At 34.3% G+C, this 23,158-nt stretch overlaps 1 protein-coding gene across 3 annotated transcripts in view; it reads left to right on the forward strand.

Moving 5' to 3' along the window:
* The window catches only part of LOC123710751 (transmembrane protein 132E), a 93,909-nt gene that overhangs the window by 41,826 nt on the left and 28,925 nt on the right, over positions 1-23,158 (forward strand). For 2 of the 3 annotated variants that reach the window (XM_045662903.1, XM_045662904.1), the window contains exons 2-3: positions 16,081-16,912; positions 19,083-19,229. In XM_045662903.1, coding sequence (XP_045518859.1) covers positions 16,081-16,912; positions 19,083-19,229 — 979 coding nt within the window. Of the gene's footprint in view, positions 1-15,131; positions 15,178-16,080; positions 16,913-19,082; positions 19,230-23,158 lie in introns of those variants that run through there. The other variant, XM_045662905.1, reaches the window with a different exon arrangement.

The raw sequence follows: 23,158 nt of genomic DNA on the forward strand, positions 1-23,158 counted from the left end.
TGACTCAAGACTAAAAATAAAACGTTTATCTAATGTCTAATTACCGGATTAAATAGTTAACTTGAGTCCCATTTCGGCTTTTATAAAGGCTTTCAAAATACATCTAAATTCCAAAATTAATTTAGATATTTTAAGAAATATTATGGTGAAACGAATATATAACATATAATACTGTTACTTTGTACATAAGTGAGTGTGTGGGCGCATGTGACTGAATGACTAAGAGTGGTTGGTTGTGGGTGGTGGTCTGAAAGAAACTACTTTTAGCAGTAAGACAGCCCATTTACATATTATTATTTTTCGTTCATTTATTGTGTTTCTCCAGTTTTGTGTTATTGTGATGTTATTATTATAACGAAACGAAATGAAACATAAAATCAATAAATTCTGTTTCGTGACAGCTACGATTGTATCAAGCAAACAGCGATAAAATCTATGTTTGAAAACGTGCCGATTAAGTAGTTAAAATACTTATATTTTTATGCTATGTATGTCAACAACAGAGGGTCGATAACTTAGTACTCGTAATTGTGACGAGTCGGCTAATTTTAAAAATCGGCAAGTGATTGTAGTTTTTCATAAGAATACGAAATATCAACGTAATGTTAATGTAATAAATCCAATTTTTGTTTAGAATAGGTCACACTTATTACTTAGAGGTATAAAAATACGACCTATTCTCAAACCTACCGAATATTTTAATAAGATTTCATAGAACTTTTGTTATATAAACGAGATTTGTGAAGTTATTTTATATACTTACCGCAAGGTCATAGCTGTAGTTTCTATGAATAACAATAATTCAAACACTTCGAAGTGGTTTCTTCAATAAACAACCCTCTGAAACCAAACTTCAGTCACCATTACCGGCTTCCATTAGGTTGCGTTCCTATTTCCAGCAATTCCGAGAACCTCCATTTGCATAACGTCCCGTTTTCCAATAAAACAGAAACAGGTTTATGGACGGAAAACCACGCTAAACAATGTTCGTTACGAATGTCAGAGTTGGGAACTATGGGATTGGAAAACAAACAAAAACCTCCCTCAAACGGTGGCCATTTGTCGAGTCACGCAACGGATTGACCGATTTAGAATTAACCTAGTTTCGGATCGTCATGTAAAAGGGTCCGATCGCTGACGTCGTCTTATATACACAGGAATAAAAAATAAATTAATCAGTAACGCTACAACCTTTTTAGGTCTGGGCCTCAGATTTCTGTATCTTGATAATTTGTCAATCAAGGCAAGTAGGTTATTAGCCTCCAGTGCCTGATACACGCTGTCGATTTTTTGGGTCTGACGCAAGCCGTTGTTCTCACGATGTTCACCGTTCGAGCGAATGTTAAATGCGCACATAGAAAGTCCTTAGGTGCCGGAGATCGATAGAATATATTTATGATTTAAAATACATTTTGTAATATCTCCTATGGATTGTTGAGAGAATAATCCTACTTTAATGACATGAAATACAGTAATTCAATATGTTTTTATATAGTATATGTATTGTTATTTTGTTTATTATTCGAGTACCTACTGTTTCGGTGTCAGCGTAAACTTTCATTATATGCATGTGATATAGGTCTATTGTTTATTATGCAGTATGGGAAGACTAGTTACGTGAACAATATCTGGCCAAGGCCCCAGTCACCGATGTGAGTCCATAGCACGAAAAGAAATTCAAAAATAGAATTTAAATATGATTATGTGGTGATAGAAATGTAACGCACGATTCTTGTTTTGAAAAGTTAACTTTGTAGATTATAAAAATATATGTAAGTCAATCTTTGTCTTAAATACTTTTTACTATACCCAACTAAGTAAGGTACTATACAACAACGATTAAAAACTGTTGCATCGTGCAAAGCAAATTTAACTTCACAATCTTTTGTTAATAAAACTTGCAGAAATATTTCTCGTTCGTAAAACTGCGCATAGCGTTGATACTTTTTATCTCGCTACCAGAACATCCTGCCGTCATTTACAAAGCCCTCGACGGCGAAAATGGAGGTTTTTATATCTTGCCTCCTTCACACATACAGGTCGTTTGCCGGTCATAATGTTTCGAGCAATGTGTATCGAGCCGCAAAAATCATTTTTTAAGATAGGGAACAGTACGCTCTTTGGCACCCAGCTCCCTAATTCTTCATAAAGATTACCGTTACTTAAGTAGTGATTATGTTTAAATAACATCACTAATACAATCAGCATCTACGCTTTTATCAGATTTTATTATATGACTTAGGGAATGCAAATCCAATAATTTGCTATGCCTCCGTAACTAGCAAACTATCAAACTGCGGCAAGGCTCGTCCTTCTCAGCCAAAACACACAGTCTGTCATTTCCAAGAGGCCCGAAGCTAGGGAGTTGACGTGTTGTTGAAGTTCTAGTCGTTTTAAAGTTATAAAATTAGTTTACAAGATAATTAACGTTTGTTAATGTTTATATGAATAACGGCTGTCTAGAAATCGACGACTCGTATTTCGGACCAGGACCTTTAAGTGCGATTGTAAATCTTAATTTGTAATCTGGTAAATAAGTTATAAAAATTGCTGGTATTAGTTTCAGGCATTAGCAAAAAAAAAGTACGTTTAATAAAATCTATACTGAGACCTTACTTTTAGAAATAGTCTGCTGTGATCAGGGAAATGGCAGATAAATTTACGCTTTAAAAAACAATTGATTGGTTTTACATACCCAGAACTTTTTTTTTTATAGAACAGAGGGCAAACGGGCAGGAGGCTCACCGGATGTTAAGTGATACCGCCGCCCATGGAGACTTGCGAGTGCGTTGCCGGCCTTTTAAGAATTGGTACGCTCTTTTCTTGAAGGTCCCTAAGCCGAATTGGTTCGGAAATACTTCAGTGGGCAGCTGGTTCCACATAGCGGTGGTCACTTGTGCGGAATGGACACTTGTCAGGAACTACTCGTAGAGACCAATTGTATGTGTAACCAGAACCCCATTTTTTTTGCTATGCTGTAATGTGGTCTGCGATCTTCAACTATCAGTCTTTAAGATATACTGAAAATCTATAATTTGGATGAATCTACTTTAGTTTTCCATATGATAATAATTATAAATCACGGTGTTGCCGTAAGTTTCCACTGTTTTATGGCTTATTAAAAAATCGAGTGCCGTGAGAATCTTGAGCAACGACGTGCATAATGATAAAAAGCTCTCAAATGCGGCGTGCGCGTGGGAGATAAAAATAATTTAGTGCTCTAAGTAAGGAAATGTTATCGGGTGCTCCTTGCGAATGTTTGCCCGCTCACCTTACAAAGCAACTTAATATATCAAACTGTCGTCTAGGGGCTTAGTCTGAACAAGCATGTGACATTATTACATGAAGTTTTGTCGTGAACGTTTAACTTCCGTAGTTTGTGTCCATTCCACTTATTGTTAGAATTTTCTAATCTTTTTTATGACATGGCATACTACGGTAATAGGTTTACAGTATAAGTTCCTTTAAGGGTATGGTTACACTTTGAAAAGGTAGACAACGAACACATATTAAAAACATACTATACCAAAGTGTAAATGTATCTGCGAAGTCACAGGCTCCTGACCTTTTTTATGTAACAGGAGGCAAACGAAACGAAGGCCTGGTGTTATGTGATATCGACATCCATAGACACTCACCTTGCCAAAGGGCTCGCAAGTCCGTTGCCGGCCTTTTAAGTTTTTTACGCTCTTATCTTGAATTCTAAGTGGAATTGGTTCTCCCTACATTATGACACATTTTGAAATCAATTATAAAGTAGCTATAATAAATAAATCATAATGACGTTCTTTTTGGTTTCTTCAGCGAAGGATCGGTTAATGGTCCTGGTGCATTGTTGCACTCACGCTTTAGCCAAGTGAGTTCAGATTTAATTATTTTTATGAGCTATTGTCTTGCAGGAAATTGTATGTTCTTGCCGTTTTCAATATTACAATATTATAGTTTTTTGGTGTGATGTCTATATATGCAGAACGGCTGCCCTGGTGAGTTAAGCGCTCTAAATCTAAAGTATTTAAGAGATAATAGGATTTAAAGAGCCCTGCCGTGTTCTGGGGTCGAGTTAACCTCAGTAATATTTTATGAGTAACGGAGTGTATTTCCAGGTAACGATATATTACTTACAATGAATCAGAAAACGAAATCATTATTCATCATGTTCTTGAGCAAATTAATAAATAGTGTTGTTAAGAAGGATTTTTAATATGTTAAAGCCTGCAACAGAGAGTGGATTCAAAACACATATTTTAAAACACGTTCATGTGTAAAAGTTATGACTACCTAGAAGACAAAAGACTTTTTATTTTTTTTTACTTATGTAACTTTAATGACGTTGTGGTTTATGACATTTTCCTTTGAATAATTGTAATGTAAAGGGAGGGTAAATGTTGCTGAGTTTCTTGCCAGTTCTTCTCAGAACAAGCCTCCTGGTAGTTTTGCGAACGGATGGGGTAGTCTTGCTCTTTTGCGAATTTTGTAAACGTTTTTGACATTCATAAGCATGCGCTTAGACGAATCTGAACTAAATAAACGTGTTTGATTCATTGATTGAATGATGTACTTGTTTAATTAAAACCTAAAAAGCTGATCGGTCTGCTATGTCAACAAACGTCCGTTTTTGGGTCTACTCGTCATGTTTAGAGTTGAGACATAACGCCAAGACTAAGTTGACTTACTTGAATATTTGAATATTCATAATCATTTGACATTCAGCAATCGGAACTAAGCGATTGAATGTGAAATGTGCCGTTTGCCTTTGCTATAAGAGCACATCTTATACACACACTGAAACTTCCTACAATTTAACAAATTTTCATTTATTTTTAAAAAATATGTATGTCATATATGTAAATTTATATGACAAATTGTTTACATTTTTTCCATCTACTGAAGCAACAATATAAATTATAATAATATGCTTAAAAACTAAATTAACTTCATCATCGTACGTCAAGGTAGAATGCGAATTCCCTAGTATCAATCTCGACGCCTGGCGTTCCACAACACAGCTCGATCTACTTTTTTTATAGAACCAGTTGTCAGTATAGGTCCGAACCGATACGACTTAGGGGCTTTAGAGAAAAGAGCGTACCATTCCCTAAAAGATCGACAACACCACAAAGAAAAGTACTTAAATTAAGCAGTAATTTCTTTGAAGAAGATACATATTCTAAATACAATTTTGCACACGTATGGCCGTTGTCAAGTGTTTGTGCATTATTTATTTAACGAAACGTATGAGAATTGTTATTTGCAATACAATACTATAAAACTATTTTAAAAAGAGCAAGAAATTAACCGTTTTGCAGAAACGCGAACGTGCGATTTACATAAATTCTCTGAATTCAAAGCACCGTGAAAATCCACAAGACCCACTTTCAACTGAAGAGTTTTATTTATTTAAGCCTGCAAAAGAACTTGCTTAAAAGGGAATGTAAGTTTTCAGAGACGTTTAGATTTGTTTTACATTAAGAAAACGGCGTTTAAAATCCCATGCGAGATAAAAATACATTTTCTTTTAAACTGACTACAAAAAGCCGAAGGAGGATTTACTTTTAAAAATTCATATTTGTTTATTTTATACCATGTACCATTACCATAGTAACTAAAATTATATAAAATGTTTGATGGGGGTTGCGGATCTGCGTTGGCGACCTTTAAGTGATTAAAGGTCGGCAACGCAGCTCATAGATGACATAATAACTAACAATATATAACATCAATAAATGTTATTCGATACTTTTCTGCATTTAGAAGTCTGTTCCATATTTTGTAGGTTTCTTTATCTACTTTAACTACGTTTTAATTGAATAAATTACGTCAAAAATATTACTAAACTGAGTTTTAGCTGTATAAAGTTCATATTAGGTATAAAAAATTGGTAAATCGTTATTAAACACTTTGACGTTGTCAATTTATGAGCTCTGTGATAGATTACAATAGCGGCTGACAGTAGCGCCATTCATCTGACATTTATTATTAAAATAAAAGATTATGAAACTGGCAAACCTTTTACTTGGAACTGGCATAAAGTTAAAACTATTGCATAATATAAATAAAAAAAAGATTATGAATTATTCCGCGGTATTTCTCAAGCTAATACTTTATACAAAGTGGAATTGTAAAAACGTCCTGGTGCTGCGGTTCCAACTAAACCTTTAGAATTGCACTGGAAGGCTTTGCTTTTAGAATAATTGCTGAAACCTACCTCATAATATGTCGGATATCTCTTAACGTGATGAGATATTTGCTGTTGGTATGGAATGTTATGTTGGCTTAGTTATGTAAAGTCCATATAATAGTACAATATTAAAGTAAATGATCAGGAATGTATAATATACAACACCTGTCCTCAGAGTCGTTAATCTTTTTTATTACAATAAAGTTCACAAAAAAGAGTGCGACTTTACATGAATTACAATCTAGCCTATACAATAATTATGGCTAATTAATATTATGTTGACTTAATTTTTTACAATACTAATGATAAGTTTAAACTAAAGTAATGTTCATTAACAGTCTTAGTGTTCTATAATGTTTTGACACTATGTTCGTGTGTCCGAGGTCCGAGTCGTTCATAAATATTATTTAAAGATTTATTTATTATTATTATTTTAAATATACATTTAATTAATTTGAAAGCATTCTTTAATTAATTTCGCAACTGAGTTACATCAATCTAAAAATATAAACTATGTAGTTATTATTGTACATCATTTAATAGATGACCCTCTGTATGATGATAACTGACCACTAAAAAAGTTAAAAAACTATGAAATATAACATATAAAACTGGTTTATATGTTATATTTGCTGCTCTTGTTATTAAGTAAATTAACAATTGCATAAATTCATTACACTGTATAAATATAGTATTGGAATCTTTCAAGTATTATGCTTAGAGAACTTTCTCAAATTATCTTAAAATGGTGGCGTTAATTTATTACAGAGAATGAGTGGTAAACAGAAAACCGGTATCGTCACTAAAACATCTGTAAACCTTACGTTACAAGCGTACCTTTTACGGTTATAAAAAGAATAACCTTTTGACTGACACGAGCTTATTATTTAAGCTCTCGTACTTAACTTTAAATGAAATCAAATGAATTAAGTATTTATATATTTTTTAAACCAAAAAAGAAAAAAAATACTAGGTATCATTGTTCCGTCACCAATAACAATTGCAAATAAATATAATGCGTGTTTAACTAAACACGTAATATATTTCTTATTAAAACGCAAACTAGTAAATGTATGATTTAATTGTTGTGTTATAAACATCATTAATAAATTTATTAGTTTTACTGTGTTTTTAGTTAATTATTAAAAAATATATAAATGTACAAATATTGTAAACATACGTTTTTGAAATTTCGATACGAATAAAGATTATTACTGCTGTAATCCTAAAAAGCTTTCTTTCAAGTGCAGTTCGTTCAAGATCGTTAAGATTTTCAATAAAGTCCCCTTTGATAATACACATTTATATCATTCAAGTAATTTGATTAAGCATTAGTGACGTACCCGGAAACGGAACTACTAAGTTCCAGAGATATTCCCGAGCAACCGTTTATTTCAACGACTGCAAAGCTTTGTTGTTCAAGAAGTGTTTGAATCGTCTAATTGGAATCTTGGAACTTTTAAGTTTGCACTTCATTTTTAACGAACGAACTCAAAAGACCTACGAATCTAGTTCCAGTTATTAAACGATTAACTTTTTAAATTGCTATTAACTTTTTAAAATGCTGTTGTTGTCCTATCTGCAGATTAGCTTAATTAGCCGTTCAATAAACAGCCTAGTCTCTTTACTAAACAGCGCCGTTCAACTAGCGTCCTGAATGATTTTCAGCCATTTGAGCAAACAAGGCAAATCGAAAAAGACTTGAATCGATGACGTTTATTACTTGCCTATCCTATTCGTTTCAATTTAGTTCCACTTTCTGCCACCTACTCCAAACTGTCAATAAAGCGTCGGTTAACAACAAATATGATGATGTTCTCCAACGTTTCTACTAATAAATTACATTTTAAATAAAGAATTTCTTATGTCAGATGTCTCAGCTTTTTTATTTCTGTCAAAAGACAGTAAGAATGGCCTAAGCATTAGCCAGCCAGTTTGTTAAATGTAACCAATGCTACGGCTGAATATAATTCGGGCCGGTAGTAAAACGAAGCTGTTTAGTTAAAAGGCTAGGCTATTGAACGGCTAATTAATCTAGTTTGCCGCGACATATAGCTTATTAAAACACTACTCGAAGTCTATTATAGTCTATTCTATATATCGATATTCTATACCTTTAATATAATTTGTATGTGCCTTTAGTCTTTAATTGGGCAACCACATCCATTAAACGTGGTTACGTGTTCCACAGGGAATGCTGAAAGCTATCGGCGCCTGGCTCTGCACCAATTAATAGCACTTAACTGTTCCAAAGTCATTATTTAGTACACAAATTCGATACGATAAATCGACGGTTTTGGCAACTTGTAACAATATATCTCTTTATATGGGTTAGAATTACTATGACTAGGACTTTAAGGGAAATAAGTCTTTATTTCCTAATCCTAGATTTCAAATCCCTTAAATCTGACTCCGATACTTACTATATGAGGATAATTCAAGTTCTAAATGTATTTATTGAATAAGAAGAAAAATTAAAAAGGCTTACTATAAAACTTAAACATTTATATAGAAAAGATATAGGGCAAAGTTTGTTTCATAATGTATAGTGATAGATGCAAAGCTATATGTGTGAACTAGCAACTAGATGCGCAATTTGCATAACCGGACGTGTCACGAATAAAATGTAAATCAGCTAAAAGAAAAGCCGGCGCTAAACTGCGCTCAATATTGCATGAAGATAATCCCTCTGCTGTTAATATGTTGCGACTTAACTATCTCAAGTATGTTTAATCCTGTTTGTTTTTTACACCGATAATTTAAATATATTCAAAGTATTTTTAGTAAAAGTAGGATCCCATACGAAAGCTTACACAGTACATTATTTGATACTGTTTAAATTATACTGTTGTAATTAAAGTATACTATAAATTATTTAAAAGTATACTGTTGTACTGTGTTGAGAGAGAGCTGAGATATTGTGGGCTACTCGATTGTGAGTTAAAAGGTGAGTTAGCGCTACGCTTTCTTAGTTCTTATGATATCTTCACACATGTATGTATATATATATATATATATATATTTTCATAAAAAAAATTAAATATGTTTATTATGGTATATAGGAAACAGGTATCAGATATTCCACGTCATTAAATTTGAATCGGTAGACATCCCTACTCATCGGCAAAGAAGACAGAGGATGTAGGCCGAGAGAAAAAGCCGGAGTAAAAAACTCTCGGTATTCTTTAAAAATAGCAAATCATCATACAAAATGACTATGGCAAACAGCACTCATTTTAAAACAAATATCGCAAATTAATTAGAAGTAGTCTGTCTAGCACCAGTCCCAGGCCCTTTTATCATAAGTATCTAAGTTGAACTTTCTAACTAAAATGGATCTGTATCTAAATGGAATAAATTATTATTATTTATATATTATTAGAGCAGACCCAATATAAACATCCGAATTTGGTATTAACTTGAATATAATAATATTTATTCATTTTTTCCTAACAATAAATGTTTGCACCTATTTGTATGTTGTATTCCATATTTGGCTAAATCTTTAGTATAATTGTTTTTTGTTATACATAATGTATGTAAAGCTGCCGGATTACGAAATAAATAAATAGTGTTAATGTGGACAATATACAGAGAATAAAAGATTGTATACATTCCTTTTTCGAATAATTTATTCGTAATGCCGGTACTTTGATTAGCAAAGTTTAAAAATAAAAAAACAAGTTCTTAAAGACTCTCTCTCTACACCTTTGTGACAGTAAATTATAATCATTGTATAATGAATGAGCCTCAGGGGATCCTTCACAGCAACGTGCAACTTTGCGACACATCTTTACCGACCCTCCCCGAAGTTTATGAATTATGTATTTCAACTTTTCCACGTTAAATAAATTGCTATGTGACAAAATACCATTAAATCCTATGAATTGAATCATTCTTGGAAATATATTGAATAATGTATTAGATGTAGATGTATTTTTCACATTAAAGTTGTAAAAGTATACTCGCAAAGTATTTATGTGAACTGAAGCAGGTCTTAGAAGTTGCTAGGACAAATTAATGAGGAATACTAAATGTGTACTTATACATATTAGACTCTTTGTCTCTGGGTTATATAAAGTTCACAATAACCTAACCATAACAATCAAATATTATTATAGCATTTACAAAGTCAAAATTTAAAAACTTTGGTCCCTGTGGCAGTGTACCTTTAACCCTAGCAGCATTTCCTCGCTGTGTACTTATTCGTTAAGCGAGGAAATCACCAAGTTAGTTGTAGTTAAGTAGTAGTTAAGTTGGCACCTGGTGGATACCAGGCGCCAACTTAAATCTTTAATTACCGAATATGCACTTGAATCCCACAGCGCAAGAGTCTCTACTCCAAAGGGAACAAAATCGGGAAATTCTCTTCATTTGAGCCGTTTATAATTTTCCACATGGTCTGCAGCCACTCCAGCTTTTTTGTTTGTCCGAGGGAGGTGAGACGGGGCTAACGTGTCCACACAAGTAGCATCCCAACAAAAGCCCGTCCCATCTACCAAGGGATCCACGATGTCCCATCCGGCCGATGGCCATCGTCTCTAGCGATGCCTGTTGGCTCCAAAATGGACGGAGGCAAGAGGCGTATGATGTCGATGAGCGCGGCGTGGCGAGAAAAACGACCTGCACTAAATTCTTCATTTAAACAAAAATACTACAGTTTTTGTTATCATGGAAAAAGGCCTTTCTAATTTTAAATAAGAAATATTATTTATTTATAGCTGGACGTTCCCGGTTTGGCACAGCGTTGGACAATATGTTCATAGAAGATTTTGTTTCTATTCTTATGTCTCGGGCAAAATATAGCAAGCAAAGACTGAAAGAATGTTAAGAATTGACCTGTAATTTATAATACTTTATATTGCTATAGAGATATTGTTTTTTTTGTCTAGGTTCTAGACTAAAACGAGATGTTTCATAATCATCCATTCGTCGTAATTTAACATTACAACTCTCATTTATAACTTATTCAATATTTTATGTAGAGTAAACACAAAATAAAGAGTTTAATTTATGCTTGAAGATATTTTCCGTAACAAACCTAATGTTAGTGGATTTAGTTAAGCCATACAAATCCTTATCCTCCAACAAATGAGGAAGAAAGACAACGAACAGGGGTGTCAAGTCTATTTGCATTTGTCGTGACAAATTTATTATACGACATAGACCATTTTCGTGATTTGTAATTATGTTATGTATAAAATAAATAAACGTAAATATTATACAATATTATATAGCCTCAAATGTGTCAAGTTAATTAAGAGATATCTGGACAGCAAAATGTTTTCGACATGGCTAGAGAAAACTTAAAGAAACTTAGCTTTGCGCGTAACTTCAATGGCGATCATGACTTCGTCTAATTTCAAGTTAGTCATCTATGTCAGTTTTATATTTATAACATTTTAATTATTATTACTATGTTGGGTAAAATATTGTAAATACTCTATATTTGTGTGTTTCTTAATAGTTTTTTTTTGTAAAATGTCTGTTCTCGTAATCGGAACTCCTCAACGTTCTTCCACAACCTATGCAGTTAATACGAAATATTGTGTTGATAATATGAGCAAATCAATCTTCCATAAAAACACAGTAACGCTGGAACCTATGAAGTCTGGGCCTCAGATTTCTGTATATATAATTCCGGTTTTCTCGAAATTTCCTTCACCGCAAGAGTATTTAACGCACTCATAGAAAGTCCATTGGTGACGGGGGAACCTACGTCCTCAGTGATGAGAGTCGCACGCGAAAGCCTCCCGACCAACAATGCTCTCTTTGGAGGTATATCAAAAAATGATCAGTGTATTTATTGCTATTATAATTCTGGGGTTGATTAAAAAAGCCGGACACAAACCGTTTGGGTGATTTAAAATTCTTAAGAATTTTGTATCTTGCAGCTTCAACTCATATTTATGTAAACACCAAGCCCTTGGCGATAAAAACTTTCACAACGTTCAAACATAACGTTGGTGCGTCATATACACAGGTGTATTGTAAATTGTCAAACAGATAACTGTTACCGTTACTTTGTGGGCCTTTAGTTCGGTATTATATTAGGTATTTTTATAATGACGGGTGTGTCAGGTACAGAAGGCTGATCACCTACTTCTACTTCCCTATTAAGAAAAAAAATAAACAGGCATATATAAAATACTGAGGCCAAGAGCTAGATGTTGTAATCACTGTTTTTTAAATAATATTTTGAATCCACCCATATGAGCTTTCCTATGCAAAATGCAGCTTAGGTGTGACGTCATTTTAACTCAACTAAGACGGATTGCACGTGTGAATAAGACAGCAGGGGATTTGCGTAGAAAACTGTTGGGACGATTAGTTAGTCACTGTATAATCGTCTAAAATGGCTTCTATTTGTAATTGATTCTAATCTCCTTTACGCCCTTTATATGGTTTACTACATACATAGTCCTAGCCTGATAGTTTTGACAAAAGATGTCAAAATATTGTTACCATGGTTACCGCTTTGTATACATCGACCATCATAACATACTCTGTATGATTAATTCACGTTTAATAACAAGACCCGTGGCGGTATAGGGCGTATCACGCTCGGGTTCTATATTCAAAATATTAGTTATTTCATGATTATATGTAGTCTGTGGAAAGGCGCGAAACCGCTTTCTATAAAAACACAACGCAATTATTATTGAACAGAAAAGTAATCAATGAATGAAGCAGTTTATATTGTACAGACCGTAATGGTCTATTAAGTTTTAACGATTACTTATGTCATTAAAAAAATATAAGTTCAATTTATGCTCAATTGAAAGCTAAAAAGTCTCACTATTCTTCACTTTCTTAAATCACTTGTTCTCTAATGAAGCAGATTATACACTAGATTGGTATTCCGTTTTATGTTTTATGTGTTGTCAAAGTTAGTCAGACAACCATTAACTTGATTGTCATTAGAATTAGGTTAAATGTCAAGCCGTTCGAGCAATATATATGATATTGTACATTATAAAGGACTCCAATTCAATTTAATGCAAAATGTAAGGCGCAAGTGAAGTGAAAATTTAATGAAATTTCATATAAGTGCTCTTACGTTGACATGAGACTTTATATATATGTGTTGTTACATATATATGTTAAAATATGGTTTATGAAGTCTTCAATCAAGGTAAGGAAATAAATTATGTTGAATTAAAATGTGTTGATTATAACGATATTAATGTAATTACCAAATAAATTTTAACTTTTTGAATTTGGAACTATTGTATAGAGTATACCTAAAAGAAACCATGTTTGATTGTCTTTTCTTTTTTCAAAACACAGGGCAACATAGTTTATATTTAGATTTTTTAATTTATAGCAATATTTAAATATATAGTGGTTGGGACCAGCCGGTTTTATTGTATGTAGGCGGCGCCCTGAAAAGCCTTTAGGAATCCCCAATTTCCATTTCCCATCCTATAAATTCTCATCCATAGACTATACCAACTATGGATAAAAAGGGGTTATATTTACGAAAGTTTGACATCAATTACTCACCCATTTTTACCACGTATTCGTTATTGCGAATGTCGTAGTAGTTGAAAATACAAAACATACTAAGTATAGTACCTAGTATAGCAAAAATTTTACATTTTCTAGCTATGACTGCCTACTACCTAAAGTGGTTGTGAAATATATAAAGAAAGTATTATACGCACAAAGACGGAGACAAAAACTGATCTTTAAAATTTTAAAAATATCATATAGGCTTTTGGGCAACGTATATAATTAAAAATTAACAGTTTTAAAACTACTTATTGTTTTCGTGTTCGGCATACGCAATTAAATGCACTAAAATACTTTCTCAAATGTCGAGGTTAATTTTAAGTAACGTAAAATTAATGCATTTAAGTGTATAGTTAATAAAATGACATTCTAGTATTCTAATAAATGCAGAAAATGTTGATTTCGGTATTTAAATTGGAAAAAGAAATGAAACAATTTACCTCGCAACCAGCCTTCGGCAGTCGCAAGGGTGAACATTTTTTATTACAGTACGTTTCCTTTTGACATTTTCGATTAAGTTTCATTCGCAACAAATGCAGGGAAGGTTTATTCTTTACTATTTCGTTTTTATAAGCAATTCGGATTCTTGAGAGTTTGCAAGAAAAATAATCATACTTTCAGTTTTACATTTAATATCACCAAACATATCCTCTGGTTGTTCTATGCAGTAAAAAATTCAATTATTATTATTATTAAGCCTTTATTACTGACACCCAGTAATATATAAACCTTGTTTTAGATACATAACCTAAGTTAATCTAATACATCATATGTGCCGGTTTTGGTGATCAGTGTGTACTCACACATACGGCTCTTCCAGCTGCTTCACTTCTTTTCTAATATTAGCTCTTCTTGTCAAAGTTGTGTCACCTATTGTCCTTAAAAAAGTACAATTAAGCTACGCTAAATTTAATACATATTTGCCATAACGTATAGTTGTTATGTTTTATTAGATTACAGAGAACAAAATGGTACGATATCTATGGTATATGCTTTCGTCTATTCGAAATGGGACCACTACTCAATAATCGTCTTGAATCAGGCCGACCTTTAAAGGGTATTGGTACGTTTAACTTAAGCTTCGGTATAAAAGTTTAGCATCAGAAATATCGATTCGATTGCTATTTTTTACATAAGCTGTTCAATAGACTTCTTATTTTTGTATGTAATCTGCTACATTATGGTAATAAAATTAGGCGATGACATTTCGTTTCTCTAAATTTTAGACAGCACAAGCTGTCAACTGTCATAAGTCAGCTGTGTGTAAATTCTTTTATAATGTTTGCAATGCAAAATTGCTTGTCACGTGTAATGATAAACTGTTCGCAAAATCTATTACATTGAGTAGGTACCTATACTTAGTGGTTTCCATTACGAACAAATATTGGTTCATTTGTTACGGCTTGTTGTTCGCTCGACACTATAGTGACATCATTTCAGAAATTAATTGATGCTGTTATGCCGCCATGTTTTCATTTCTCCCGGTAATATAACAAATTTCCAAATTCAGAGTAATTTTACGTCAGATGTAACTTTCAAGGTGATACAAAAAAGAAGTGTTCTGAGCTTTTTCTCTGTAATATATAGTATTAAATTCACGAGATTGAAAGCGGGTATTTTCTTTGTTCTAAGTGCGTCACGTGCTGAAGCATTTTATTATACGTGTTCTATCCTTGCGCGCTGAGAGCTCTACGCCGCGTGTTCTCAAGAGTCGTTTCCTTGCAAATGAAGCCCTCCTACAGCTATCAAGTCAACCACTATTATCATTTTAACATTTTTACAATAAGTGCTTCTTTAATGACACTTTCCAGCCCTAGTTGAGGAGAAACCTGTAAATATTTATCCGAAGGTCCATTCATGTTACCTAGTTAGGATGTTATTCAATGCAATGCATTATGTAGGATTTTCTGTATAGACAAATGAAAATCATTAAGCAGACTGAACTATAATGAATTCCATACGAGGTCACGGAAATGTGACACAAATTCTCGTAATAAGTGAGACGAGTCACGATTGTGATGCCTGACGATGCGGTCGTCAACGAAAATGTATTCATCTATTCAGAACACTTTACATTAGAATTTTCTTTCTTATTGTCTTATATAAAAAAGAATTGCCTCGTCTTGCTTTTACCTAAAACCAAACAAAAGCTTTTCATTGAAACAATAGTTTGAAATAATTAAACAAAACATGTTTTAATATATTTCAATGTTTGTAAACATTGATACAAAAATAACTATACCAATACAGTTCAGTTGGCTGCATGCCAACATTTTAAATGTTCTTTTATCTTTTGTCAACCGAAAAAATAAAAACAATAACTTGGCATTTGTTAGTGGTGACAGGCACTTTATTACATTTTATTAACTAATGACTTTTGTTTACAGGTTCCGTGCTAGCGGTAGAAGTTCACTTTGAAAACAAAGACAGCGGCTTTTTTCTAAAACACACGGCGAGATGGAGTGGCGCTGGTCCACCACCAGAGCCTATGGGCACAGCCCTACCAGGCGCTCTTCTTTCTCTCGACCGTTTTACTGTCTTGCAAGGTTCAGCTCCAGCATCAGTTAGAGCGACCTATGGGCCCTTCTCGACAAAGCAAACTGTGCCAGCGCGGTATGCGGTCCCGGACCCATTAGAACCACCTCGAAGGAATGCCACGTTACTGGAATTGCAGGATGCAACAGCACACAGACTTGATGTATCCGCCCATCTTGTATTCAGGGAGTTGCCTCGCGACGCTCCCGTGTTACGAGTACTGTTTCACACCGGAGGTGAAGGAGGCGCACGAAGAGCTGCTACAAGATTACGGAGAGTGTGTATAACTCTACACGCTAGTCTGGGCTCAAAGACTCTAACAGCAACATGTGGTCCTGAAGGAGAGGAAGGAGCCTGTCTCGCAGAGTTGACTGTGCCAGCAGCATGGTGGCCGGCAGATGGCAAAGGAAAGAGGCCGCCTCGTACATTGAAATTGGCGTATAGTGCAGCAGAAGCAAATAATGGTGATAGTGGAGAGGGAGTCTGTGGAAAGGTTTCCGTGCAGCCAGCGTGGCCATTGGGCACTGTGACGCTAGCAGGTGCTAGGGCTGGGTATAGAGAGGCGAGGGCTGGAGACACAGCTCTACTATTACCTCGTGCACCGTTGTACCCTCATTTCCGTCTGCACATTCCTTTTGTTGTTCGCCGAGATGCTGGACACAGCATCGGTCACGTTGCCATAAGGTAAGAATCAAAAATCTATAATAATATATTTTATAAAGTAACTATAGTTTACGAAGAGTGATTGATTCAGACATGTGTTAGCGGTGGTTGATGTAGTTCTTAGGGTAGGAAATTAAACACTTCAATGATGACTTAATTCACTATAATTTACTTCACTGATTTTACGTGAACTGTATAACTTCAAACTTGTACAAAGATAAGGCCCGTGCGCATGTGTCACAACCTCTTTTATAATCACGACTCCCTCCTCCGACTCGACCATTCCACTTCGGGGATATGGTCGAGTCAATTCGTAAACAACCGAACGAGTCAAATGAATAACTATTGCACATGCGCACTTGTAGCAAGATTCTTAAGAATATGTTTCATAAAAATGTTTAGAATTTAATTAAATAAATATTAGAAGCTAACACATGTTAGTCGCTCCGAATCTCTGCTCCATGTTATGGTAGTGAAAAGCATTACTGTGATATAGAGAAAATGAAGTATAAATCAATATCAATCAACGTTCCCAAGTTAATACGGAGTAGTAAAGAGCCCTCAGTAAGCTCTCAAGTCTTGACATTGAAGCGCAAATTGCTGTCACCATGAAAACCTCTCGGCGATGCCATCAACGACCGCCTACTCACTAGTCAAGTGTGAACTAACAGTACTAAGTACTTACCTAGGTAGTTCCGGTTTATAACATTCCTATTATAAATTCATATTCTTGTGTATGAGTATGTATTTAATTTCCGGGAAAAGCATTATTAATTTGAGTCACTTGTGAGTAGTGTTGGCTGTGAGCTGAGATTGTTGGGTCGATTCTCGGCTACACACCAATGGACTTTCTGTCTATGTGCGCTTTTAATATTCGCTGGAACGGTGATGTATTCCACATCGTGAGGAAACCCAAAAAGTTGACAGGAAGATGATCTGATGATCTTGCCTGAGGTTCTGACCTTAAAAAGTTTTAGCGCCAACTTGTATATTTTATAAACTGTATTGTAAATAAATTCTTCCCTCTAAATTGTTTTGACGTAACTTCGATATTTTTGAGGGTTTATACAAATACTGTAGAAAATTGATATTCCGTGTCAAGATAGGTAAAAACGGAGAGCTTCAACTAGATTTATCGTTGCTACAAAGTTGATGCTGCACTAATGGAGAGCTTTAAGCACCGCTTGACTTTTCGGAAATCAGGTCAACTTGTCAGGTCCCACACGTTAGAGTTTCGTCCATTATGAAACTGATTTCAATTCTAGCTGGAAATACAAGCTTTGGTTATGGAAACTCATATATCTATGATATTATGTAATGATATGTGACGTATGTCGGCAAAAATTTACATCAGTGTTTTGTTTAAGTAATAAAACCTTAGTTGGTTGATATTAATTCGACTGTCCAACTTCAAAGGATCAGTACCATTAACCTTGTTGGTTAAACCCAATTTGAATTATATATTGTAATTTCGACATTGACACTCACATTGCCAGAAGTCTCACAAGGGCATTGCCGGCCTTTTAAGAATTGGCATTCTATTTTGAAGGACCCTAGCTCGAAGCCGTTCGAAAATTCACTGGGCATCTGGGTCCATATAATGGTGGTGCGCGGCAAAAATGCCTTAAATGCTCAGTTATGAATTGACGGACGGCGAGGTGATACGGGTAGAATTTTGTATTCTGCCTTGGCCATCAAAAACTCTTCATTCCTTAAAATTACGGCATCTCTTTGTGGCTTTGTATGTTTTTATCTGTTGCCATTTGTATTTTAACATTCGCCACCATCTATGATCTAACGTAAGTCATAACCTTTGCCTTGCCTTGTAACCGTCATTACGTTTACGAGAAATCAAAAAGATACCAATCTAGCTATTCTTCTTTTTATCCGGTATTCTCTTGACAGAGCGGTCGTGAACGCTGTGTAGTAGTAATATTAGAAGGGGCAGATGTGATGTGCTTCAGGAAGTTTAGTCATCGTTGTCCATTAGAGGTCATAATGCAGCACTCATTGAATGAACCTCTTACGACAGACTTGAACTGGTCAGTACAACGTTCTCCTCCAGCACCAAATTTCCAAAGCGTCTATTTTCTGCCTTTCCACATCTCTCAAAGTACACATTTCAGCGGCATATATATTATAATAATATATTTATATATTATAATAATATATTTATATATTATGTTTGTAGGTTGAAAGTCAAGTCCGGATTGAGGCTGGTAAGTGTGAACGCTGCGAACTCTCATTGGGCCGTCACTGCTGAAGTCAAGCCCAGGTCTGCAACGGTCACGGCGACACGTCTAGAACAACCACTACGGGATGATGATGGACTCGAATTGTAAGTGCTTTATTTGTTAGAGTCTAGTGAATGTAAGAGTACGCGATTTATCTAAAATAGATCTTTTAGACAATAGGAGGCAAACGGGCTGGAGGTACACCTGATGTTAAGTAATACCGCTTCACATGGACACCCACAAAGCCAGAGGACTCGTAAGTGCTTTGCTGGCCTTTAAATATGATAACTGATAGTGGGTCAAATCGTTGCTTTATCACTAACCAAAAAATTCACTACTCACACAACACACTTATCACTTATCAACGGTAGTACAAAAAATAATGGTTCTAAATTGGCATTTATTCGTATTCGTAGAACGGACGAGAACTGGCAATAAAGTCACTATTTTAATTAGTTTTTTTTACAAAATGTTTGTAAGGAACTGTGGCTATTATACTCCTGATCCCATAGGAAACTAATTATAAATAATAAAGGCCTTTATTGATGTTTATCTTACATTTATTTATTTACAGCTTGTCTTTCGACAATTACTTACCTTTCCCTCGCAATATATTTATGAAAATATTATGTATGTATACAAAAATAGTGAGTTTACTAGAATATAACGTACTCACAATGTTAATACTCGGAATAAACGCAGGCTGCAATTTCCCTGTACTATCTAATGTTAGTAATTCTTTTTTGGGAAAAAGGATACTTTTCTTTAATAAAATTTCAGAGGCTCTTTTATATATATTTAAAAAAATCAAGAAATATATTAAAGAAAAGCTATGTAAAAAGGCTTACTATAAAGTTAACGATTAGTTGATAAAAGAGCCTGAGTTTAGTGCTAGACAGGCTTCTTCTAATTGATTTGCGATATTTGTTTTAAAATAAGTGTTGTTTGTCATAGTCATTTTGTACGATGATGTGCTATTTTAAAAGAGTACACCGTATCAGTATCAGTCTACACCGTGTCTTCTTTGCCGATGAGTAGGTATTAGGGAATGCAATCCCGACTCGAGATCGTGAATTCAAGATCCCGCGGGATTAGAATTATCAATCCGGTGGGATCCCGAAATTTTCGGGATCTCGTATAGTTTAAAAAAATAATTCACGTGACTGAATATGATGAAAACTGCATGTTTGTGATAGTGAGGTTAATTAAAATAAAATATTATTTGAAAGAAAACAAAAGCCTTTATCCTTTAATATTACGAACTAAACAACTAACAATTTTAATTACATGAACATAATAAAAACAAAAATAGGTATAGCTCAAGGAGGTTAAAATTGGTGATTTTGAAAGTAACTTCTAAAAAATGAGTATCTTCTAAAGTGTCTCAAGAGTGCTATCTGCTAGCCGGCATCTAATGTCCATTGCAATGTACCCTATGTAATGTGCAATGTCGCGTGAAGCGTCCCGAGCGGATGTGTATAGTACCGCTGACCATTGCAGCCCAATCCCGTCAATCTCGAATGGGATCTCGTCATATTATGCTTCGGGACTGATCCCGAAAAATTACACGGGATTTCGTGAGATCGAGATCCCGCGATATCGGGATTACATTCCCTAGTAGGTATGTCTGCGATACAAATTTAATTACGTGGAATAAGTGATACCTGTATCTTACATTCCATAATAAACATTTTTTTTTAATTTTTTTTTTCCTATCTTGATGTTCTCTAGCGGTTTAAAACCACATGGAACCCGCTATCTATTTTATATAGTCCTCCTATCTTATCTGCATGCCTTTCGTTTCCCACTTCGTGGATACCACTCCGTTACAATTCTATTCCAAATTTGCTTCTTGTCTCTTATGAAAACAATTAGTATAGTTACAACTACCGGACCCGACAGACGTTCTCCTGTCTTAACTATGAATATTGATTTAGAATTGGTATAATTAACTAAAAATGCTTTATGATATACAACATTCTTTGTTTGTTTTTCTGGCGCGTATATAAATAGTTTTGTTAGTATTTCGAATTGGGAACAGGCGACATATAACTGACCATGTGAAAAACCAGGATTTTTAAGATTTATGGTAGAAACGTATACGTATTTTATCAATATAATAACTCCGATCGAAAGATGTCTTTTAATGATTACTTTATATGGTGGTTAAGTATTGTAAAATTTTCTAATTTCCGCGCTATTTTCTTTATTTTTTATTTCATAAGAACCATCTGCTGACAATAACAAACACAACAAAAAATAATTAGCGATACTGGTCCAGCCGTTCACGCGTGATGCCGTGACTAAGGGAAATAGGGATTCATTTATATATATATCATCGAAATCCCAAGTTATGTCACGCATGAACTGATACGACAAGAAGGTAATGTAAAGATTTGTCTATCGAGTCTATATATTCCTCTCTTCACTGTCATATAACTCATATAAGAACTTGTAAAAGTTACACTTTTATTTATACATTTGTTGGTAACTCAATCATTTATTTTAATAATTTCGAATAACATGTCTTCCTAATATGCCTGCGGCAAGACAATCAAATGTAATTTTCCCTTATAAGTTCTGCCTTCATAAAGTTTAAACAAAGTTGGGAAAATCTCGAGTAATTTCCCAAAGGCTCCATTAGAGATACCTTTTTGTTCACTTTAATTCTACTTGAATTGAAATTGCGGCTTTAACTTCAAATATATATATATTACTTTTAACTTTTACAATTTACTAAATGTCTGTCTCGATCTCGTAAGTCTATTTATTATTACTTCCAAATGTTTATTCGGCCTATTCAAGAATTAATGATATACTCCAAAGGGACTGATCACACAGATGTCACAGGTCACGGGGATTCCCATCGTTCTACAGTTTTAGAGTTTAGCAAAATGCTGCATATCCTTGTAACAATACAGCTGAAGAGATGGTATACTTGTTCTGACTGACTAGGTATAGATAACAGAGACAAACGTCAAAGAAATAATGGTAAACAAAAGCTTAAGAGAAGTTGTTAATAGAAATAAATAGTATTTAATCATACTAGGTATAAATGTTATTTTGTTAATGATAATATCTATACGCACATATTACGTTACTTATACCTCCATCGATAATTTAGTCGGAGGAAGCCAAAGAAAATATATACATATTTAAAAAATAAACTAATATATTTTATAGCAAAGTGCGGCGACACTTACACGACCTTCAGAAATTAATAGCGGGAATTTAAATAGAATAATATAATTCTTGAATTTTTTTTGTTGAGATATCGTCTAAAATAATTGTATAGATTGATAACTAGGGAATGCAATCCCGATCTCGCGAGATCCCGTGTAATTTTTCGGGATCAGTCCCGAAGCGTAATATGACGAGATTCCGTTCGAGATTGACGGGATTGGGCTGCAATGGTCAGCGGTTCTATACACATCCGCTCGGGACGCTTCACGCGACATTGCACATTACATAGGGTACATTGCAATGGACATTAGATGCCGGTTAGCAGATAGCACTCTTGAGACACTTCAGAAGATACTCATTTTTTAGAAGTTACTTTCAAAATCACCAATTTTAATCTCCTTGAGCTATACCTACTTTTGTTTTTATTATGTTCATGTAATTAAAATTGTTAGTTGTTTAGTTCGTAATATTAAAGGATAAAGGCTTTTGTTTTCTTTTAAATAATATTTTATTTTAATTAACCTCACTATCACAAACATGCAGTTTTCATCATATTCAGTCACGTGAATTGTTTTTTTAAACTATACGAGATCCCGAAAATTTCGGGATCCCGCCGGATTGATAATTCTAATCCCGCGGGATCTCGAATTCACGATCTCGAGTCGGGATTGCATTCCCTATTGATAACCGATTGAGTAGTTTCTATGTTCGCCTATTATAATATATCTTGCCAAGATATTGCGTGACAGGAGAATATTTATTATTTGAAATGACTTTCAAAGTCCGGCGACATTAACACGACCTCCAGAAATGAAGATGTCGAAGAAAAAGGTATTATACCGAAGGTTAT

This window comes from Pieris brassicae, chromosome 6, assembly GCF_905147105.1.
Source record: "Pieris brassicae chromosome 6, ilPieBrab1.1, whole genome shotgun sequence".
NCBI classification, from domain to species: Eukaryota; Metazoa; Arthropoda; class Insecta; order Lepidoptera; family Pieridae; genus Pieris; species Pieris brassicae.